Source organism: Erythrolamprus reginae, chromosome 1 (genome assembly GCF_031021105.1).
Source record: "Erythrolamprus reginae isolate rEryReg1 chromosome 1, rEryReg1.hap1, whole genome shotgun sequence".
Lineage (NCBI taxonomy): Eukaryota > Metazoa > Chordata > Lepidosauria > Squamata > Dipsadidae > Erythrolamprus > Erythrolamprus reginae.
Genome location: NC_091950.1, coordinates 405589413 through 405611598, shown reverse-complemented (window position 1 = coordinate 405611598; position 22186 = coordinate 405589413). Strand labels below are relative to the sequence as shown.

At 39.6% G+C, this 22186-nt stretch overlaps 1 protein-coding gene across 1 annotated transcript in view; it reads right to left on the bottom strand.

Moving 5' to 3' along the window:
- The window catches only part of SPNS2 (SPNS lysolipid transporter 2, sphingosine-1-phosphate), a 242699-nt gene that overhangs the window by 72406 nt on the left and 148107 nt on the right, over positions 1–22186 (bottom strand). Inside the window, exon 4 of the mRNA XM_070735225.1 lies at positions 10609–10760. Coding sequence (XP_070591326.1) covers positions 10609–10760 — 152 coding nt within the window. The remainder of the gene's footprint in view (positions 1–10608; positions 10761–22186) is intronic.

The window sequence follows — 22186 nt, the reverse complement described above, 5'->3', positions numbered from 1 at the left end:
GAAGCAAGAGCTGTGGTGGCGCAGCAGGTAGAGTGCTGTATTGCAGGCCACTGAAGCTGACTATAGATCTGAAGGTCAGCTGTTCAAATCTCATCCCCGGCTCAAGGTTGACTCAGCCTTCCATCCTTCCGAGGTGGGTAAAATGAGGACCCGGATTGTGGGGGCAATAGGCTGGCTCTGTTAAAAAGTGCTATTGCTAACATGTTGTAAGCCGCCCTGAGTCTAAAGAGAAGGGCGGCATAAAAATTCAATAAATAAATAAATACATTTTTCCCATAGGAATCAATGTAAAAGCAAATAATGTATGTGATTGGCGAAACCATCCTTCCGAGGTGGGTAAAATGAGAACCCGGATTGTGGGGGCAATATGTTGGCTCTGTGAAAAAGTAATATTGCTAACATGTTGTAAGCCGCCCTGAGTCTAAGGAGAAGGGCGGCATAAAAATTGAATGAATGAACGAATGATTGAAGGAAGGAAGGAAGGAAGGAAGGAAGGAAGGAAGGAAGGAACCAACCAACCAACCAAACAACCAAACAACCAAACAAACAACCAAACAATCAAATAACCAACCACAGGGAGGGTGGAGGCCCTGTTTCCTCCCAGGAGATTCCTAGAAATGCCCCACAGAAGCTTCTCCCCACCTTTTCCAGTTTCAGTTTTGGAGGCTCAGGTTTGTAAGTGGAACATGGTTCTTGGGAAGAGGCATTTTTTTAAAAAACACCCGGTTCTTATCTAGAAAAGTTCGTAAGTAGAGGTGTATTCCCCTTCTGAGGAAGGGCTGAACTTTCCATTATTCTGCAGCCAGCAGAATCATCATAGCAAAATATGTTTTTGGGGCTTCTAAATCTGCAAGCTTCTTTACAAGGCGGTAGGGTTCCAGGAATGGCTGCTATTCAAAAAAGCTACAGGAAAGAAACGTTAATAGCCAGAACTCAAGACAAGCTTCCTTGAAACCTTCAGGAAAAATAGCTGGCTTCCCAAGAGGAGATAAACAGGCAGAGAGATAGACTCGTTCCTGAAGAGCAGACGGAATGCTTTCAAGCCTTTGTCTCCAACTCGTACGCTATGCAAAAGCAGAAATACATCGTCCGCTAGACATTTTGTCACCCGGCTCATTACGGGAAAGCTTTTCCCCCAATGGAAATAAACACACAGGGCTGAGTTTCTCCACAGGAAACAGCCTTACTGTTTGGAATTTGGTGGCGAGCCTCACGTGCCCACCCAGTCTCCAACCTTGCCAAACTTGGGGTCAGGCATTGTGAAGATGGAGACTTCCTCTTGTCCACAAGCGAGAAGAATGTGCCCGACTGATAAGGGAGACTAAATGGAAAAAACACACACACCAAGGGCAGCCGCCAGTCAGAATAGGCCAGTTGATTTTTTAATTTTTTTTGTTGTCACAACTGGACAAAAAGCAAAGGTACAGTATAAGTGGTAGCTTGCTCAACAATAGTAACTGGGAGAGGGATCTTGGAGTCCTAGTGGACCCAGGGGAAGAGCCTTCTCTGTGGCAGCCCCGGCCCTCTGGAACTAACTCCCCCCAGAGATTAGAATTGCCGCCACCCTCCTTGCCTTTCTTAAGCTGCTTAAAACCCACCTCTGCTGCCAGGCATGGGGGAATTGAGATACTCTTTCCCCCTAGGCCTTTACAATTTTATGCATGGTATGTCTGTATGTATGATTGGTTTTTATATAATGGGTTTTTAACTGTTTTTAGTATTGGATTATTGTTATATACTGTTTTATTACTGTTGTTAGCCGCCCCGAGTCTGCGGAGAGGGGCGCCATACAAATCCAATAAATAAAAAAAATAAATAATAAATAAACCATTTAAATATGAGCCAGCAGTGTGCAGCAGCTGCCAAAGAAGCCAACACAGTTCTAGACTGCATTAACAGAGGGATAGAATCAAGATCATACAAAGTGTTAATATCACTTTATAAAGCCTTGGTAAGGCCATACTTGGAATACTGCATTCAGTTTTTGTCACCATGATGCAAAAAGGATGTTGAGACTCTAGAAAGAGTGCAGAGAAGAGCAACAAAGATGATAATAGGACTAAAACATATGAAGAACGGTTGCAGGAACTGTGCATTGCTAGTTTAATGAAAAGAAGGACCAGGGGAGACATGATAGCAGCGTTCCAATATCTCAGAATTTGCCACAAAGAAGGAGTCAACCTATTCTCCAAAGCACCTGAGGGTAGAACAAGAAGCAATGGGTGGAAACTAATCAAGGAGAGAAGCAACTTAGAACTAAGGAGAAATTTCCTGACAGTTAGAACAATTAATCCGTGGAACAGCTTGCCTCCAGAAATTGTGAATGCCCCAACACTGGAAGTTTTTAAGCAGATGTTGGATAACCATCTGTCTGAAGTGGTGTAAGTTTTCATGCCTAAGCAGGGGGTTGGACTAGAAGACCTCCAAGGTTCCTTCCAACTCTGTTGTTATTATTATTATAACTGAATTGTTATATCTGAAATGGTATAGGTCAGTGATGGCAAACCTTTTTTGGCTTGGGTGCGAAAAGGGTACACGTACGCACAATATCCAGTGTTAGAGCATTCACAACTTCTGGAGGCACGTTGTTCCACTGATTAATTCTTCTAACTGTCAGGAAATTTCTCCTTAGTTCTAAGCTACTTCTCTCCTTGTTTAGTTTCCACCCATTGCTTCTTGTTGGACCCTCAGGTGCTTTGGGGCATAGGTTGACTCCTTCTTTGTGGCAACCCCTGGGATATCGGAACACTGCTATCATGTCTCCCCTGGTCCTTCTTTTCATTAGACTAGACATATCCAGTCCCAGCAACAGTTCTTTATATGTTTTATTCTTGAGTCCTCTAATATCTTTGTTGCTCTTCCCTGCACTCTTCCTAGAGTCTCAACATCTTTTTTACATCGTAGTGACCAAAATTGGATGCAGTATTCCAAGTGTGGCCTTACCAAGGCATTATAAAGTGTTATTAATAATTTATTCTTAGCTCAAAGTTAGACCACTCTTTAATGATCTTCCACCCGTTATTTCTTGCCCTGCCTTCAACAACTTTAGAGAAAAGGTTGCCCCCTTTTCTACGTCAGCCCCTCAAATAGTGGAAGACTGCTATCCCTCATAGGGTCCAAAGACGGGCTACAAGAATGGTGGAAGGTCTTAAGCATAAAACGTATCAGGAAAGACTTAATGAACTCAATCTGTATAGTCTGGAGGACAGAAGGAAAAGGGGGGACATGATCGAAACATTTAAATATGTTAAAGGGTTAAATAAGGTTCAGGAGGGAAGTGTTTTTAATAGGAAAGTGAACACAAAAACAAGGGGACACAATCTGAAGTTAGTTGGGGGAAAGATCAAAAGCAACATGAGAAAATATTATTTTACTGAAAGAGTAGTAGATCCTTGGAACAAACTTCCAGCAGACGTGGTTGGTAAATCCACAGTAACTGAATTTAAACACGCCTGGGATAAACATATATCCATTGTAAGATGAAATACAGGAAATAGTATAAGGGCAGACTAGATGGACCATGAGGTCTTTTTCTGCCGTCAGTCTTCTATGTTTCTATGTTTCTACAGGCAGCCCTTCATTTTCTCCTTCTGTCAAATGGGAACATTGGGATAGTTATACGTAGAGCAGCATAAAGGTTTTCTTATTCAGGAAGACTTGAGATGTTGTGGAGTGACATTTTTTATTTTTTTTACCAAACTCACAACACCTTCTTCTCGGTGAGCGATCCTGTGGTTATTTTTCAAGCCGCTGTCACTTATTGCAATGTGTATGTACCCAAAACAGCATAAAAACGGATTATAAGAAAGCTACAATTACCATATAGGCAGACTTCCAATTTAACACGGCACAAATTGTAAACTACATCCAGGAAAAAAAACAATTCACAGGAGGTAATACCATACAATACTAAGGCTGAGTTAACACAGCATTGCTTAATCACTACAGTATATCTGGGTTAACAAAACAAAACAGCCCTCTATTAAGACAGCCTTCAAGCAACCCATCCTGTTCAGCCTAGAATTTTTGTTGCGCAAATTAACATATTTGGATGAAAATAAATTTCTTACGTCCCCATCCAGTAGCCTGAACGACTAAGTTACCCACAATATCTTTTTCTCTCCAGGTATAAGAACGAGAGCTTCCTAAATTGCTATCAGGCATTATCACATTTTGGACACAAACTGCATTGTTGGAAATTGCAGAATTGCAGAAGATTTAACTACAATATGTGGACTCTACTAATTTGATGGCGCATTTAATTAAAAAAATTCCCAGCATCTGGTGATCAGCAGCCGCCTATCTGCACATTGAATCATCTCATGCAGTATTAAATATGACAAATTCACCCTCGAGGCAGTAAACAGCAAGGGAACATCTGGGCTCAAGCAATGACTATAACTACAGTGCTGAACAGGAAGTGCTATCCCACTGTTTATGCCATGTGCCTATGTAGAGAAAGGCAGAAAAGGGTGTGATTTGGAGTTTACAGTTCATCAGATAATCTCAGATAATCAATCAAATCAACAAACAAACAGAAAACAATACCCTAATTAAGGAACTACCAAGAAGAAAACACCCTCATCAACACTGGCGGGGCAAGCTCCTGCATATAAACTGGGAGAAAATCTCGTATACTCTCATAAAGATGATTTTATCTAGCTGGATAATGAAACATCGGTAAGGAAACAACCAGGTTCAGCATCAAGGACTCTTTGGGGTTCAGCCCAAAATAAACACGCAAAGTTCCAACACAAGTTACAGGTCCCGCATACGCAACACGTTTAATCTGATCAGCCGTTAACTGTATTAAATATGTACATGGGGATCTAGAAATGTATGATCAAACTAATTGCATCAGAAGTTCTCTTTTGGGGAGTGCAAATTCTCTTTCTGTTTTCTCCAAGGATATTTGAGAGTTGGAGTAAAGTGCTAAAGCCCACTGCTTCTGCTCCGGCAAGCTCACACTACTCACAAGAGCCTACAAAACTTTTGCCAGACCCATCCTAGAATACAGCTCATCTGTCTGGAACCCATACCACATCTCGGACATCAACACCCTTGAAAATGTCCAAAAATATTTCACCAGAAGAGCCCTTCACTCCTCCACTAGAAATAGAATACCCTACGAAAATAGACTAACAATCCTGGGTCTAGAAAGCTTAGAACTACGACGCCTAAAGCACGATTTAAGTATTGCCCACAAGATTATATGCTGCAACGTCCTACCTGTCAATGACTACTTCAGCTTCAACCGCAACAACACAAGAGCACGCAACAGATTCAAACTTAATATTAACCGCTACAAACTTGACTGTAAAAAATATGACTTTAACAATCGAGTTGTCGAAGCGTGGAACTCATTACCAGACTCAATAGTGTCAACCCCTAACCCCCAACATTTCTCCCTTAGACTATCCACAATTGACCTCTCCGGGTTCCTAAGAGGTCAGTAAGGGGCATACATAAGTGAACCAGTGTGCCTTTCGTCCCTTGTCCAATTGTCTTTCCTTTATCTCATATCTCATATATATTTTCTTCCTTTCATATATCTTCTCCTCTATTTTATATACATTTTATATATATTACCTCATGTCTATTCTCTTCTATGTATTGTGTATTGGACAAAATAAATAAATAAAATAAAATAAAATAAAGTACAGTAGAAGCCGAGTAGACTTGTATTTGACTAGGTTAGAATGTGTAAGTGCTGGGCATTTTTAAAATAGTTTTTTTGTTTTCGTTTTTTTCCCTGAGAGCCATCCAGATTTATGATAAAAAAAGCAAGGTTCTACATTTAGGCAAGAAAAACAAAACGCATAGGTACAGTACAGTATATGACTATATGTGGTACATTGCTCAACAGTAGTAACTGCGAGAGGGATCTTGGAGTCCTAGTGGACAACCATTTAAATATGAGCCAGCAATGTGCAGCAGCTGCCAAAAAAGCCAATACAGTTCTAGGCTGCATTAACAGAGGGATCGAATCAAGATCACGTATTAATACCACTTTATAAGGCCTTGGTAAGGTCACACTTGGAACACTGCATTCAGTTTTGGTTGTCACGATGCAAAAAGGATATTGAGACTCTAGAAAGAGTGCAGAGAAGAGAAACAAAAATGATTAGGGGACTGGAGGCTGAAACATATGAAGAACGGTTGCAGGAACTGGGCATGGCTAGTTTAATGAAAAAAGGGACTAGGGGAGACATGATAGAAACATAGAAACATAGAAGTCTGACGGCAGAAAAAGACCCCATGGTCCATCTAGTCTGCCCTTATACTATTTTCTGTATTTTATCTTAGGATGGATATATGTTTATCCCAGGCATGTTTAAATTCAGTTACTGTGGATTTATCTACCACGTCTGCTGGAAGTTTGTTCCAAGGATCTACTACTCTTTCAGTAAAATAATATTTTCTCATGTTGCTTTTGATCTTTCCCCCAACTAACCTCAGATTGTGTCCCCTTGTTCTTGTGTTCACTTTCCTATTAAAAACACTTCCCTCCTGGACCTTATTTAACCCTTTAATATATTTAAATGTTTCGATCATGTCCCCCCTTTTCCTTCTGTCCTCCAGACTATACAGATTGAGTTCATTAAGTCTTTCCTGATACGTTTTATACTTAAGACCTTCCACCATTCTTGTAGCCCATCTTTGGACCCGTTCAATTTTGTCAATATCTTTTTGTAGGTGAGGTCTCCAGAACTGAACACAGTATTCCAAATGTGGTCTCACCAGCATTCTATATAGCGGGATCATAATCTCCCTCTTCCTGCTTGTTATACCTCTAGCTATGCAGCCAAGCATCCTACTTGCTTTCCCTACTGCCTGTGTTCCAATATCTCAGGGGCTGCCACAAAGAAAAGGGAGTCAACCTATTCTCCAAAGCATGTCCAGAGACAAAAAAAAATACTGGAAAAAAGTGAGTAATTGGTTGCATCAAATAACAAACATAACCATAGAATATACACCAGAATTCTTTTTACTTGGTATTATGAGAGGGTCCTATACCAAAAATGTTAAATATTTAATCCTGCATATAATAACAGCGGCAAGGATCGTATTTGCACAGAAATGGAAAAATCCGCAACTACCCGAGGACAAAGAGATTATCAAGAAAATATATGAGTGCACGGAGATGGACAGACTGACCATGGAACTAAATAATCAAAAAGATTCGGACTACTATGCAATCTGGACATACTGGTATTTATGGACTAAAAAAAGAAACTCAAAACAAACACCGGAATAACACATCAAGATATACAAGGACAATTAAAAGACAATATAGATAAAAATGTATATACAAGACGCTGATTCACCTGTAAATAAGATTATGTATTGTTTTTAAAACTGAAAAAAATCAATAAATATATATATTTTTTAAAAACCATCTGTCTGAAGTAGTGTAGGGTTTTCTGCCTAAGCAGGGGGTTGAGGTCCCTTCCAGCTCTGTTGTTATTATTATTATTATTATGGTACATAAGATGGTCAGTTATATAAGTCAAATCTACCTACCTACCTACCTACCTATTTATCTATCAATCTATCTCTTTTGGGGATTGAAAAAATACCCCATTGGATAAAAATCCGTTGCATGATACACCTGACTGAATGCATTTAACTCATATACATGGCAATTTTGAGTACATGCTGTGCATCCCCCACTTAAATTCAGAGTGCTTGTATAGTCCACTGACCCTACACATAATCCACTTAATCGTGGTGTGCTACTAATGCAAGCGGTACAATAGTGTATCTGGCGACATCACAATGATTTATTTAACCAGATTAGAAATGCCATAGCCGCTGCATTTGTACAGCAGACAAAATGTGGTGAGCTCTGACCCTGAGAAGAGTTTTCTGTGTTTTAGTATGTTGTAGAAATCCAGTCAAGTTGATTGGCCCCTTTTATTGTTCAGCTTTCAGAAAACAGATTACCTCCAAGCAAAGCATATAATAATAATAATAATAATAATAATAATAATAATAATAATAATAATAATAATAATTTATTAGATTTGTATGCCGCCCCTCTCCGAAGACTCGGGGCGGCTCACAACAAGCGATAAAACAATATTGTACAGGCACAAATCTAATACTGTATTAAGAAAAAACTAAAAACTAAAAATATACAAATTAAATCACTAAAGATCCCTCTTGGTCATTCATTCAGTCTGCCATTTCAGCAAGTTTATTCAGAAATTCATTGCTCTCAGGTATACATAGAAAATGGAGCAGTGGGCTGATAGATCTATCTATCTATCTATCTATCTATCTATCTATCTATCTATCTATCTATCTATCTATCTATCTATCTATCTATCTATCTATCTATCTATCTGCCTATCTGCCTACCTATCATCTATCATTCTAATCTATTTATCCATCCATCTATCTATCTATCTATCTATCTATCTATCTATCTATCTATCTATCTATCTACCTACCTACCTACCTACCTATCCACCTACCTATCATCTATCATTCTAATCTATCTATCTATCTATCTATCTATCTATCTATCTATCTATCTATCTATCTATCTATCTATCTATCTATCTGCCTATCTGCCTACCTGCCTACCTATCATCTATCATTCTAATCTATTTATCCATCCATCCATCCATCCATCCATCCATCCATCCATCCATCCATCCATCCATCCATCCAGGGGGTTCTAAAACCTTTTACTACTGGTTTGCATGCGCACTCCTGTGCATGTGCAGAAGTGTCCCGTTTGGGTGGGTGGAGCCTTCCACTACTGGCGCTACCGGTTCTTAAAACTGGGCGGAACCGGAAGCAGCCCAGCCCTGAGGGAGACCCAGGTCAAGTCACTGGATGAATTTAACCCAATTCTTCCCTTTCCCCCCCGCCACATTTACTTACAGGGATGAAAAAGAAAGAAAGAAAGCCCAATAAAAGCCACCTGACATTGCTAGAGGAAAAGCAGGGGAAAAAATGCAATTTTTGAACCGCGGTGGTACAGTAGTTAGATAGCAGGCTACTTCTGCTATGTTCTGGCTGCCTGAAATTTGGCAATTCAAATCTCACCAGGCTCAAAGTTGAAATCAAAGTTCGAATCTCACCACCAGCTCAAGGTTTACTCAGCCTTCCATCATGCCGAGGTGGGTAAAATGAGGACCCAGATTGTTGGGGGCAGTATGCTGACTCTGTAAACCGCTTAGAGAGGGATGTAAACCACAGTGAAGTGGTATATAAGTGCTATTGCTATTTGTTAGTAACACAAATCATTTGACACGTCCTGTGTCTTGTGATTATAACTCATCTGCATCCTCCAAAGAAGCAAAATTTAAGATGACCAAAGAAAATTTGAGTAACCACTACATTTCATATCCATCCGTTTTTATTTCCCTTTGAGTTTTTCAGGAAATAAAAAACAAATGAGAAGTAGCTAAAGGATTAACGACAAAGAGGGTCCCCTCACTTAGAAATAAGAATCCAATTAGTGTTTTCAGCCAAAGCATATTTTTTATTTATTGAACTGTCTCAGGTAGTTTTTCTTGCAATGTCTCAGCTAGTTTATTTAGAAACATAGAAGACTGACGGCAGAAAAAAGACCTCATGGTCCATCTAGTCTGCCCTTATACTATTTTCTGTATTTTATCTTAGGATGGATATATGTTTATCCCAGGCATGTTTAAATTCAGTTACTGTGGATTTATCTACCACATCTGCTGGAAGATTGTTCCAAGGATCTACTACCCTTTCAGTAAAATAATATTTCAGTAAAATAATATACGGTAATTCAATATTTATTGAAACATCTCAGATCATTATTTATTGAACTAAGATTAACAAAACTGATCAAGTAACTAAGTGAGATAATTCCATTACGCATAGAACAACAGGTATAAAATCTGCTAAAAAATAGATTATAAGATAATTAATGTTCTACCTACATATATAAAGTGTGTATCCATCCTAAAATTCCAGGGGCTCAAGGTGACCAATAGCAAACTCACAAATAAACTTAGTGCAACAATATAATAAGAAATTGGAATAGCAAGATATAACAAAAAATCCAAATTAAAAAAATTCAGATAATTTTAAAAAAATAAATAAGGTTGCTAGGAAGAGGAATATCCTCTGGAAACTTATAGAAATATTATGTATTTTGGGTTATATGTCTTTTGCAATTGTGGTTCAAACTACTGTACATGCTTTTTTATTACATCAAATTATTTTGGTATTAACATACCAATTTAGGGCTTCATTGCTCCATAAAATGGCTCTAGATACAGAATCTTCAAGGACAGCTAACATCACAAATAACATCTATAGCAAAATCATTCTATGTAGAGTCCCCTTTAATATTTTCAGCCAGCCAGCTGGCCATTAATAGCCTTTTCAAAGATGTAATATTCCCTGCTTCTGATTAAGTGACTTTTCTGAATCTTAAAGCAATGTCAGGAATGCACCTCAATTTTCCTGCTGAAAACTAACAGGTCTAATCTCAAGGAATTTAGAGAACCTGGAGATTGTGAGTTGAAGATGAAAGGTTTACATCTTGAAATAGAAATGAATTAGCCCATACAAGAAATGAAATCTAGCAAGGATATGTATTAAACAAGCCAATACCTGCCCAGAGGAATTGCAAAATAAAAGACCGACAGCATAAGTGTCCGAGTGTTTTTGGTGAAGAGATCTCCGATAATAGTTGGAGCGATGGTAGAGTAACTAGCTTCGCCGATGCCAACCAAACCTCGGGAAAGGACAAACAGCCAAAAGTACTGCAGGGAAAAGTCAGAAAAAAAATTAAATGAATCAGTACTTTCATTGTTAATACAATTTAGAAACATAGAAACATAGAGGATTGACGGCAGAAAAAGACCTGATGGCCCATCTAGTCTGCCCTTATACTATTTCCTGTATTTTATCTTAGAATGGATGTATGTTTATCCCAGGCATGTTTAAATTCAGTTACTGTGGATTTACCAACCACATCTGCTGGAAGTTTGTTCCAAGCATCTACTATTCTTTCAATAAAATAATATTTTCTCACATTGCTTCTGATTTTCCCCCCAGCTAACCTCAGATCGTGGCCCCTTGTTCTTGTGTTCACTCTTCGATTAAAAACACGTCCCTCCTGAACCTTATTTAACCCTTTAACATATTTAAATGTTTCGATCATGTCCCCCCTTTCCCTTCTGTCCTCCAGAATATGCAGATTTCCACAGCTATCAAAAACTCTTGCAACCTTTGTGCCTTGGTTTCACACACATATACACACACACACACCCCATAATGATCCAGGAAGTTCGATGGAGGAATTGATTAGCATGGAAACTATGATGCATCTCCAGGCAGTAGCATTCTCAGTGTGGTGGTTTCATGCATCGTTATGCTTTAATGGCACCACCAAATCCCTGGCTTATTTCTATAATTCCAAGCAAAGAAAAGGGACTTATCAAGATCACAGGGTGGGTTGAGGGATCATGTGAAGTTTGGGGCCATCTGTGTTTCTCAATCTTGGCTGCTTGAAGATATGTGGACTTCAAGTCCCAGAATTCCCCAGCCAGCGAATGCAAATGCTGGCTGGGGAATTCTGGGAGTTGAAGTCCAAACATCTTCAAGCAACCAAGGTTGAGAAACACTGATGCAGAATATTATAAAGGACGTCAGCTTTTTCAGCAGTATTGAAAACTGAGGTTACAATGAAAAATAAAAGGGAGATGGAAGAAGAAAACATGTATACATTAACCCTAGCCAAGCTCATGCAATGCCTAAAACACAGTTTGAGTTTGATATAATGCATGAACCATGCTACATGGCTTGCAAAATCCTGTTTTATGGCTTAGCTTTTGTGTGAATGTGTCCACTATGGCGTGTCCAAGAAACCACAATTAAAAGAAACCTGGAGTTAGCATAATGTGTGAGCTCAGTTGCATAGTCACTCAGGGACCCTGCTTTTTGAGTATCCCAAGTCACAGCTGCTTCCCCCACCCCTTGCAAGATTCTACCACTTAAGAACATAAGAACATAAGAAGAGCCATGCTGAATCAGGCCAAAGCCCATGGAGTCCAGCATTCTGTGTCACACAGTGGCCCATCAATTGTATATGGGGATCATCAGCAGAAAGAGAAGGCAAAACCCTCCCTTTCCCTTGACCCCAACAAATGGTACCCAAGGGAATCCTGCCTGCCTCAACCAATACAGAGGCAGCACTTGGACATCCGTTTCAATAACCACCAATACACTTGGCATCCATGAATCTGTCTAATCCTGCCTTGAAGCAATCAAGGCTGACAGCTGTCACGACCTCTTCTGGAAGTGAATTCCATAAACCAACAACCCTCTGGGTGAAGAAATATTTCCCTTGATTTGTCCTTGCTTTCTTACCTATGAGCTTTAGGGAGTGCCCCCTCGTCCTAGTATTGTGTGATAGAGAAAAGAATTTTTCTCTATCCACCTTTTCTATCCCATGCATGGTTTTATACACTTCAATCAAGTCACCCCTTAAACACCGTCTTTCAAGGCTGAAGAGACCAAGGCGTTGCAACCTGGTTTCATAAGGTAGGTGCTTCACTTGTCTCAAAGCAGGTAAAATTTGTTGTCCGGCACTTTGGTTAAGCACCATGGACAAATAAGTCTTCACCTTTCCAGAGTCAGCAGCCTCACCTTGATAGCCCCTTTTGAGAGCAGCAATGTTACCACATGCCCTATAATTATAGGTCTAATTAAATGTCTCCAGCTGTCCTTGTCATACAGTAGACAGATGTGCGTAGGCTGAACCCTAAAAGCAGAAAGCAAACTTGTGACTCAGGGCCATTTAATGACTGTTCATTACCCAATGCTAAACCACTCTAGAATATCAAGCAGATTTGCTGATGCCTAAGGAAGCCAAGACTCATTTTAAAATAAATGGTGATGTTCAAGAAAAATGCGGAACGTGAGTTAATCAGGCAACAAGAAGAAAGCAGGGTGGCGAATTCTTAACTTGGTACATCGTGTCTCCACAAATGAAGAAGTTTGTGTATGTGCATGGAAATACCATACACCTACAGATACTTTGTTCAGAAGAGAGATGTTAGCAAAATTAAAATGGAAAGGACAATCAATGTAAGGATTTTTCCTTTCCATTAAATAGTATAATTCATAATACTTCACTGAAGCTGAATGGCAAGAGATTCAAAATGATGTACAATTAATCTATGGCACTCACTGCTACAAGATGCAGGGATAGCCATCAATTTTGGCAGTTTTAAAGGTGATTAAACAAGTTGATGGAAGTTACACACACAGAGGGAAAGCAGATGCATAAAGGATGGGATGTAAAACTATAGCAATGTAGACTCGGAAGAGATTCCAAAGGCCATCTAATTCAACCTTCTCTAATGTGTAGGAAAACATATTAAACTATCCATGTTAAGAGAACCTTAACTCTTCCACTGCTGTACAGATTTCGCCATCAGAAATGTCTTTCTTATAGTGGGGTTAATATATCTAATATATTGTTACATTAACTTCTCAAAGGTTAATGATAACATAGCTCAGAATTGCATCTACAGTATTAGGCGTTAACCATGGAGACATAAGGTGGCACTTAGATAAACTGCGGTAACCGTTTTTTTAATTACAAGACAAAAATATATACTTGCTATTCATAATAGTGAACCTTTATTTTTAAGAAACAGAACAGGGGGCGGAGACATGATATTCTCTAAAGTCCAGCAAATAAAGACTATGACATTGCTGCGATACAAATATTGCAAATCATATCATTTGCAACATTGGCATGGCGACGTTACTGACATAACTGCATCACTATGCAAATGTTGTAAACCATGATACAATTTCATCTATTGTATGCAGAGTCCATTGTATTAAGAGGTAGAAAATCGAAGTTTCACTTCATTTTTAATTTTTTGGTGGTGGTCTTTTGGAGACTAGCAGGACAAACATATTTCAACCATTATATTATTATTATAATTATTATTATTATTATTGTTGTTGTTGTTGTTATTATTATTATTATTATTATTATTATTATTATTATTATTACTATTATTATTATTATAATACAGTATTTCTATTTTTAAATACAGAAGCTTCCCTGAAACATCAGAGCCCATTTTTAGAGCATTTATACCATAATGTACACTCTATGTCAGCAATCCATAGGTATTTTTGGACATGGTTCTTAATAATAGAACAACAGAATTTATTAATGATGAATAGAGTAGGGGAGGGTAGGGGAGAGAGGAGGGGAGAGGAAGGGAAGGGAAAGGAAGGGAAGGGAAGAGAAGAGAAGAGTTGGAAGGGATCTGGAAGATCTTCTACTCCAATGTCCTGCTCAAGCACATCAGACAAATGGTTGTCCAACATCTTAAAAAATTCCAGTGTTGGAGCATTCACAACTTCTGAAGGCAAGTTGTTCCACTGGTTAATTTTTCTAACTGTCAGGAAATTTCTCCTAAGTTCCAGGCGGCTTCTTTCCTTGATTAGTTTCCACCCATTGCTTCTTGTCCTGCCCTCATGTGCTTTGGAGAATAGCTTGACTTGCTCTTCTTTGTGGAAATCTCTGAGATATTGGAAGACTGCTATCATGTCTCCCCTACTCCTTCTTTCCATTAAACCAGACATACCCAATTCCAGCAACCGTCCTTTATATGTTTTAGCCTCCAGTCCCTAATCGACTTTGTTGCTCTTCATTGCACTTTTTCTAGAGTCTCCATGGTGGTCTGTCTCAACGTATACTGTAAGAAACCTTTCGCTACTCTCCAAAAACTTCAGAAGCGAACCTTGCATGTTGATTCAGCTTTTTCTAAATATTGTTATGCAGCTGTTTACTTGGATGGAGGAAGGGAGGGGGGAAATCAACCAATAATACCCATTGCTGAGACCTCATTGTAAAGAAAGTAACTCCTGCTTCTGCTAACTCAACGATGTGCTTGAGAATAATGAAAGCCATGGATCAAATCAAGTTGCTGACAAAGAAGATGCTCAGTGTAGATGATGTTACCTAGTCTGATAATGAATTGTAAGAAAACAATCAAGATCTGAGAGCAGCAAGGAGCCCAAGATGCTCCCTTTAACTAATTCAGTTGGTTTATCCATGCCCTGCTCCACAATATTCCAATACATTCTTCTCCCTCCTGAGTGTTTTTCTCTCTTCTTTGCACCTCATTCTATAATTTTGTTGTTGCAATAAAGAAACATTTAGAATGTGCCGAGATTGCCCAATTAAACAAACCCTGCCTTATGTTTTCAACATTAAGAGCATGGGAGGTTACATTCTTTGGAAAATAAGATAATGACTATGGTTGAGTTTATGGATACTTTTCCAGCCCTTTCATTTTCTATGCTCTTTTCAAACTTTTTTTTAAAACCCTGAAATATAACACTGGGGAACAATTTGTAACACAATTTCTGTTGAGTTTGATTTTTGAGCTTTTTTATAGTTACTTAGGCATGCTGGTTTCAAAACTGTAGATAGTTTTCTTCTACCACGTCAAATTTTTCCTCTGCACTTCATAAGAATGTGACCAATCTAGGTTGCAGCATGAGCATCAAATGGCATTTTTTACATAGTCATCTTGCTAAATTCCCGGAAAATCTTGGTGCAGTCAGTGATGAGCAGGGGGAGTAATTCCACCAACATTTGACGGTCATGGAGTCATGGTATCAAGGTAGATGGGAAGCACATATGATGGCTGACTATTGTTGGAGAATCAAGCGAAAATGTCCACAGATTAAACACTCCAGAAAAAGCTATGTGAAAATTTTTTTACCTTCATATGTATAATTACCGTTCGATAAAAAAACAACTACAGTGATACCTTGTCTTACAAACTTAATTGGTTCCGGGATGAGGTTCTTAAGGTGAAAAGTTTGTAAGACAAAACAATGTTTCTCATAGGAATCAATGGAAAAGCGATTAATGCGTGCAAGCCCAAAATTCACCCCTTTTGCCAGCCGAAGTGCCCGTTTTTGCGCTGCTGGGATTCCCCTGAGGCTCCCCATGGGAAACCTCACCTCCGGACTTCTGTGTTTTTACGATGCTGCAAGGGAATCCCAGCAGGGGAATCCCAGCATCGCAAAAACGAGTGCTTCGCTGGCAACTGAAGTCCGGAGGTGGGGTTTCCCATGGAGGGGAGCCTCAGGGAAATCCCAGCAGCACAAAAACGGGTGCTTCGCTGGCAGCAGAAGTCCGAAGATGGGGCATCCCAGTGGCGGCAGTGGGTTTGTAAGGTGAAAATAGTTTGTAAGAAGAGGCAAAAAAATCTTAAACCTCGGGTTTGTATCTTGAAAAGTTTGTATGATGAGGCGTTTGTATGATGAGGTATCACTGTATTTGTATGAACATAATTTAACTTGCAGAAACTATTATAGCCTTTGTATGAATAAAATTATTCTTCGTAAACAGTATATTTGGTAAGTTTTTACTTTACTTTCCTTCATATGCACAATTTATATGACTTTTGAGGGTATCCTGTAGCTTAAAAAGTTGATGTGATAGACAAAAACTGGGGTTATTTTTGGATTCACAGGTCAAAAGTAAGTTGAAAACAAGTCACAGATTTAAGGCAACGAAATTGTTGTCCCCCAGTGATCCAAACTTGAGTATGTACTGAATAATTTTATGTATGCCATGCAGCAACCGCTCTTAGCAAAGACCAAGGGATCTGCAGAATAAGTGATCAGGAGATAGGAACAAGTGGCTCTCGATAGTTCTCTAATTTAGAGAAAGACTCAAGAGCTTGACCTTAATTCATTCTGGCTCTCTGACAACCGCATACTGAAGGCCAATGGGTGACCTAGAGCTTTGACAGCATCATAATGATGGCAACATCTTCAATTATTTCAATCAAGTCAGCGAAATCGGTTATCACTCCTTGTCTTAAACCGACTAGACCAAAGCAGCAACCAAAACAAAGGGCCTGTCTAGGAATGAAAAGAGAATACCAGAAGGCAAATAACCCACAATTTTGGAGGGTGTGATGGAAGTCATCTATTTATTTTATTTATTTTATTTTATTTTATTTTATTTATTTATTTTTTATTTTATTTTATTTATTTATTTATTTAGTTAGTTAGTCCAATACATAATACAGATTGAAGAGAATAGATATGTAATAATATAAATAAAGAAAAGAATAGAAGAAAAGATATAAACGTATAGGTGAACATATTTGAAAGGAAGAAAAGATAAATGAGATAAGGAGAGACAATTGGACAGGGGACGAAAGGCACACTGGTGCACTTATGCACGCCCCTTACTGACCTCTAAGGAACCTGGAGAGGTCAATCGTTGATAGTCTAAGGGAAAAATGTTTGGGGTTAGGGGTTGACACTACTGAGTCAGGTAATGAAATCCATGCTTCGACAACTCGGTTGCTGAAGTCATATTTTTTACAGTCAAGTTTAAGAGCGGTTAATATTAAGTTTGAATCTGTTGCATGCTCTTGTGTTGTTGTGGTTGAAGCTGAAGTAGTCACTGACAGGTAGAACGTTGCAGCATATGATCTTGTGGGCAATACTTAGATTGTGTTTTAGGTGACGTAGTTCTTTCTAGACCTAGGATTGATAGTCTGCTTTCGTAGGGTATTCTGTTTCGAGTGGAGGAGTGAAGGGCTCTTCTGGTGAAGTATCTTTGGACATTTTCAAGGGTGTTGATGTCTGAGATGTGGTATGAGTTCCAGACAGATGAACTGTATTCAAGGATGGAATAATTTGGCTAATATTGTTCTCTCCCTTTGCATCTCGTTCAGTTAAATGCTTTCCCACTTAAATGCATAAGCATTATTGGATTTATGCTAAAGGTACAATTCTAACAGTTCATATAATGGTGTGATATAACTCAAGCAAGCAAGTAATCCATACTTCAATAATGTCTTAACATGTTCTTGTCTTGCTCCTTTTGCCCCGCTCCCAAAGTAGTTCACAAGATGAGAATTGCATTCTTGTTTTCCAAAAGATTTGTGGCTTCTGACAAAATGATAATCTGGTGAAGAATGTCTAAAGCCCAAAGGCAATAGTCTTATTGTCTCAAAAATGCACATGATCCTTAAATCCCGGGTCATGAAGCATTAGAAAGACCCATATGATTGTGATCGAAGCTTCAAAAATGTATGTGGATATGTGAGTGTGTAAAATGTCTGGATTTTGTGCATTTGAGCCCACATTTTTTTTTTAAAAAAAACAACCTATAGTATGTGTTTATTTTGATGCTTTTCACCTTTGGAAGCAAAGCATTCCAAGGAGTGATACCATAAGAACACAAATGGAACAGAGTATATGGTATGCATGAAGAAAATCAGATTCCAAGAATCTTTTGTTAAGATGATGACAAGGAACAGAACTGGAAAAGTTTAAACTTTTCATTAGAATTGTTAAATGGCTCTGCTGGATTTTGCATTTAGAACTGCAATGCCATCATGATTTAGGCAGATCTGTTTCTGCAAAGTTGTGGACTATTTTAAAAAAAGAACATGTAAAGTTCAAATGTGCACAGTGTACAGTGATAAAAATGGTAAGAAATATGGATATCATGTCCCAGAAGTAAAATAACCCCAATAATGGCGTGGGAATACGGACCCTGAAGATGAGAGAATTAAGAAGAAATAGAATGGCTATTCTATCTAAGAAGAATGATCTTACAAATGAAGAAATAAATTTGGAATCTGTTCCTTCAGGGGGAAGGTCCCAAATTAACAAATTCAAATTGCAAAATAAGGACTAGAGATGATTGATGCTGTTCATTACTGAGATGATTGTCTTAGAACATAAAAAATTCTAATCACAGTAAAGAATGGATAGCACTTTTCAAAAACGCAGTACTGTAGTACTTAATTTCCAATGCTAACAGGGCTTTTATCCGTCCTCTGCTGTGATATTTATTTTTGCTTTTGTGATATTTAGGAATAAAGTTTTTTGATCTTATACATTTTTAAAAATGTATGGTTCTTATTGATTTTTGTTGCTAATCCAGAGCTTCCGTTGGGTTTTGATTAATAGATATAGACAGACAGTCACATCTCAGACATCAACACCCTTGAAAATGTCCAAAGAGCCCTTCACTCCTCCACTCGAAACAGAATATTCTACGATAATAGACTAACAATCCTGGGCCTAGAAAGCTTAGAACTACGGCGCCTAAAACACGATTTGAGTATTGCCCACAAGATCATATACTGCGACGTCCTACCGGTCAATGACTACTTCAGCTTCATCCGCAACAACAGAAGAGCACGCAACAGATTCAGACTTAATACGAACCGCTCCAAACTTGATTGTAAAAAATATGATTTCAACAAACGAGTTATCGAAGCGTGGAACTCATTACCGGACTCAATTGTCTCAACCCCTAACCCCCAACATTTCTCCCTTAGACTCTCTACGATTGACCTCTCCAGGTTCCTAAGAGGCCAGTAAGGGGCGTACATAAGTGCACTGGTGTGCCTTTCGTCTCCTGTCCAATTGTCTTTCCTTCTTTCACCTATCATATATATTCTCTTCCTTTCATATACAGTATCCTCTCCTCTAAGTTCACTTTTACCCTTATATATATTACCACATGTTTATTTTTCTTCCTATGTATTTGTGTATTGGACAAACAAACAAACAAACAAACAAACAAACAAACAAACACACACACACATACAGTAGGCAGGCAGGCAGGCAGATAAAACAGGTAGTAACTTGATTCTATAGATTCACAACATGTTAACCTACTTGTTTTACCATAATTTGTTGAACAAATTATAATGACCCTAAGATATATACCATAGGCTGATCAAGCTAAGAAAAAAAGAAAAAGGAATATTATGTGTTTTATGTGTGCCCCCAACTTATTACAACAAGGGAGGAGTTTAAGGCATAGCATCCTCTTCAGATAATTTTTTAAAAATTGGAGAAGAACTTGTAGCAATTGACAATCCAGTGGTTTGACTCAGCCCCAAATGCTCATGTGAGGCTTTAGTTCAGTGACAGAGCTCTACATTTAGCACCAAGGAATGTTTCAGTTTCATTCGTTGAGTTCCTCAATTAAAGAACTTAGTCTGCTAGGATTGGTGAAAATCCCCAACTGGGACAACAGAAGTTATGTACAAGAAATAAGAGGCAAATTCGTAACCAATATGTTGCTGATTGTCCCATATACAGTAATACCCCGGTTATTGCGTCCCAAACCATTGCGAACAGGGTAATTTGCGATTTTTGAACCCGGAAGTCAAAACACCATCTGCGCATGCGTGCCCTTTTTTCTATGGGCACGCATGCGTAGATGGCGCCCAGCAGATCAGCTGCTGGGCGGCTTCCCTGGGTCTTCCCCCTCTTGCTGGCGGGAGGGCGAGCAGCGGGCATCAGCAAGGAGTTTCCCCACCGCCCACGCAAACTCCTCGCTGCCGCCCGCCCTTCGCCCGCCCACACCGTTCATTCTCGCCGCTTTGGAGCTGAGTCCTGAAGCGAATTCGCTTCAGGACTCAGCTCCAAAGCGGCGAGAGCGAGCGCGGACAAGCCGTTCGCTGGCGCTAGCTCTCGCCGCTTTGGAGCTGAGTCCTGAAGCGAATTCGCTTCAGGACTCAGCTCCAAAGCGGCGAGAGCGAGCGCGGACAAGCCGTTTGCTGGCGCTAGCTCTCGCCGCTTTGGAGCTGAGTCCTGAAGCGAATTCGCTTCAGGACTCAGCTCGAAAGCGGCGAGAGCGAGCGCCAGCGAACGGCTTGTCCGCCGCCTGCCTGCCCGCTAGCGAGGAGCCGAAGATTGGGGGCGGCGCGGCTGTTTTAAAACGTCGCCACCGGCATGGGGGGCTTGCCAGCACCCCCCGGACCCCCAACCCGGGTTTGGGGGGCTGCTAGGAAGCCCCCCATGCCGGCGGCGACGTTTTAAAACAGCCACGCCGCCCCCAATCTTCGGCTCCTCGCTAGCGCTGCGGAAGTTAAAAACACCATCTGCACATGCGCAGATGGTGTTTTTACTTCCGCAGCGCTACTTCGCGAAAACCCGCTCGTTGCGGGGGGTCCTGGAACGGAACCCTCGCAACGAGCGGGGGATCACTGTATTCATTGTATATTTCCATTGCTGCCTTCAGCATTAATAATACTTTGCAAAACAAATTCATATGGGAGCAAATCAAAATAAAACCAGAGAAATGGCTGTTCAATCTCTTCTTAAAAACATCCGGTTTCTGAAGGCAAGCAGTTGGCAATAGCAATAGCATTTAGACATAATATATTATTGTTATTATTATTATTATTATTATTATTATTATTATTATTATTAATTGGATTTGTATACCGCCCCTCTCCGTAGACTTGGGGCGGCTAACAACAGTGGTAAAAACAACATGCGACAATCCAATACTAAAACAGCTAAAAACCCTTATTATAAAAACCAGTCATACATACAAACATACCATGTATAAATTGTAGCAGCCTAGGGGGAAAGAATATCTCAGTTCCCCCATGCCTGACAGCAGAGGTGGGTTTTAAGGAGCTTACGAAAGGCAAGGAGGGTGGGGGCTATTCTAATCTCTGGGGGAGTTGGTTCCAGAGGGCCGGGGCCGCCACAGAGAAGGCTCTTCACACCGACATTGTTTAGTTGACGGGACCCGGAGAAGGCCCACCGCTTCATGGTGCTTTTACCGCTCTCTCTAAGTGATTTACGGATTCAGCCTATTGCCCCAAACAATCTGGGTCCTCATTTTACCCACCCTGGAAGGATGGAAAGCTGAGTCAACCTTGAGCGGGTGGTGAGATTTGAACTGCTGAACTACAGCTCGCTGATGTAACTAACCTGCAGTGCTGCACTCTAACCATTGCACCACCCTGGCTCAGTTCCACTGATCAATTGTTCAATTAGGAAATTTCTCCCTATTTCTAGGTTTGTTCTCTCCCTGATTGGTTTCCATCCATTGCTTCTTGTCTTGCCTTTGGGTGCTTAGCTTGATTAAAAAGGTTTAATAGCATTTTTTGGTATCAAATCCACAAAAATGAAATAGAATTCAAAATTCTACAAATAATAATAATAATAATAATAATAATAATAATAATAATAATAATAATAATTTATTCGATTTGTATGCAGCCCCTCTCCGAAGACTCGGGGCGGCTCACAACAATAATAAAACAATATTATTATGAAACAAGTGAAACAAATTTAATATTAAAAATATATAAACCCCCATCATTTAAAACCATGCAGCACACACATACCAAAC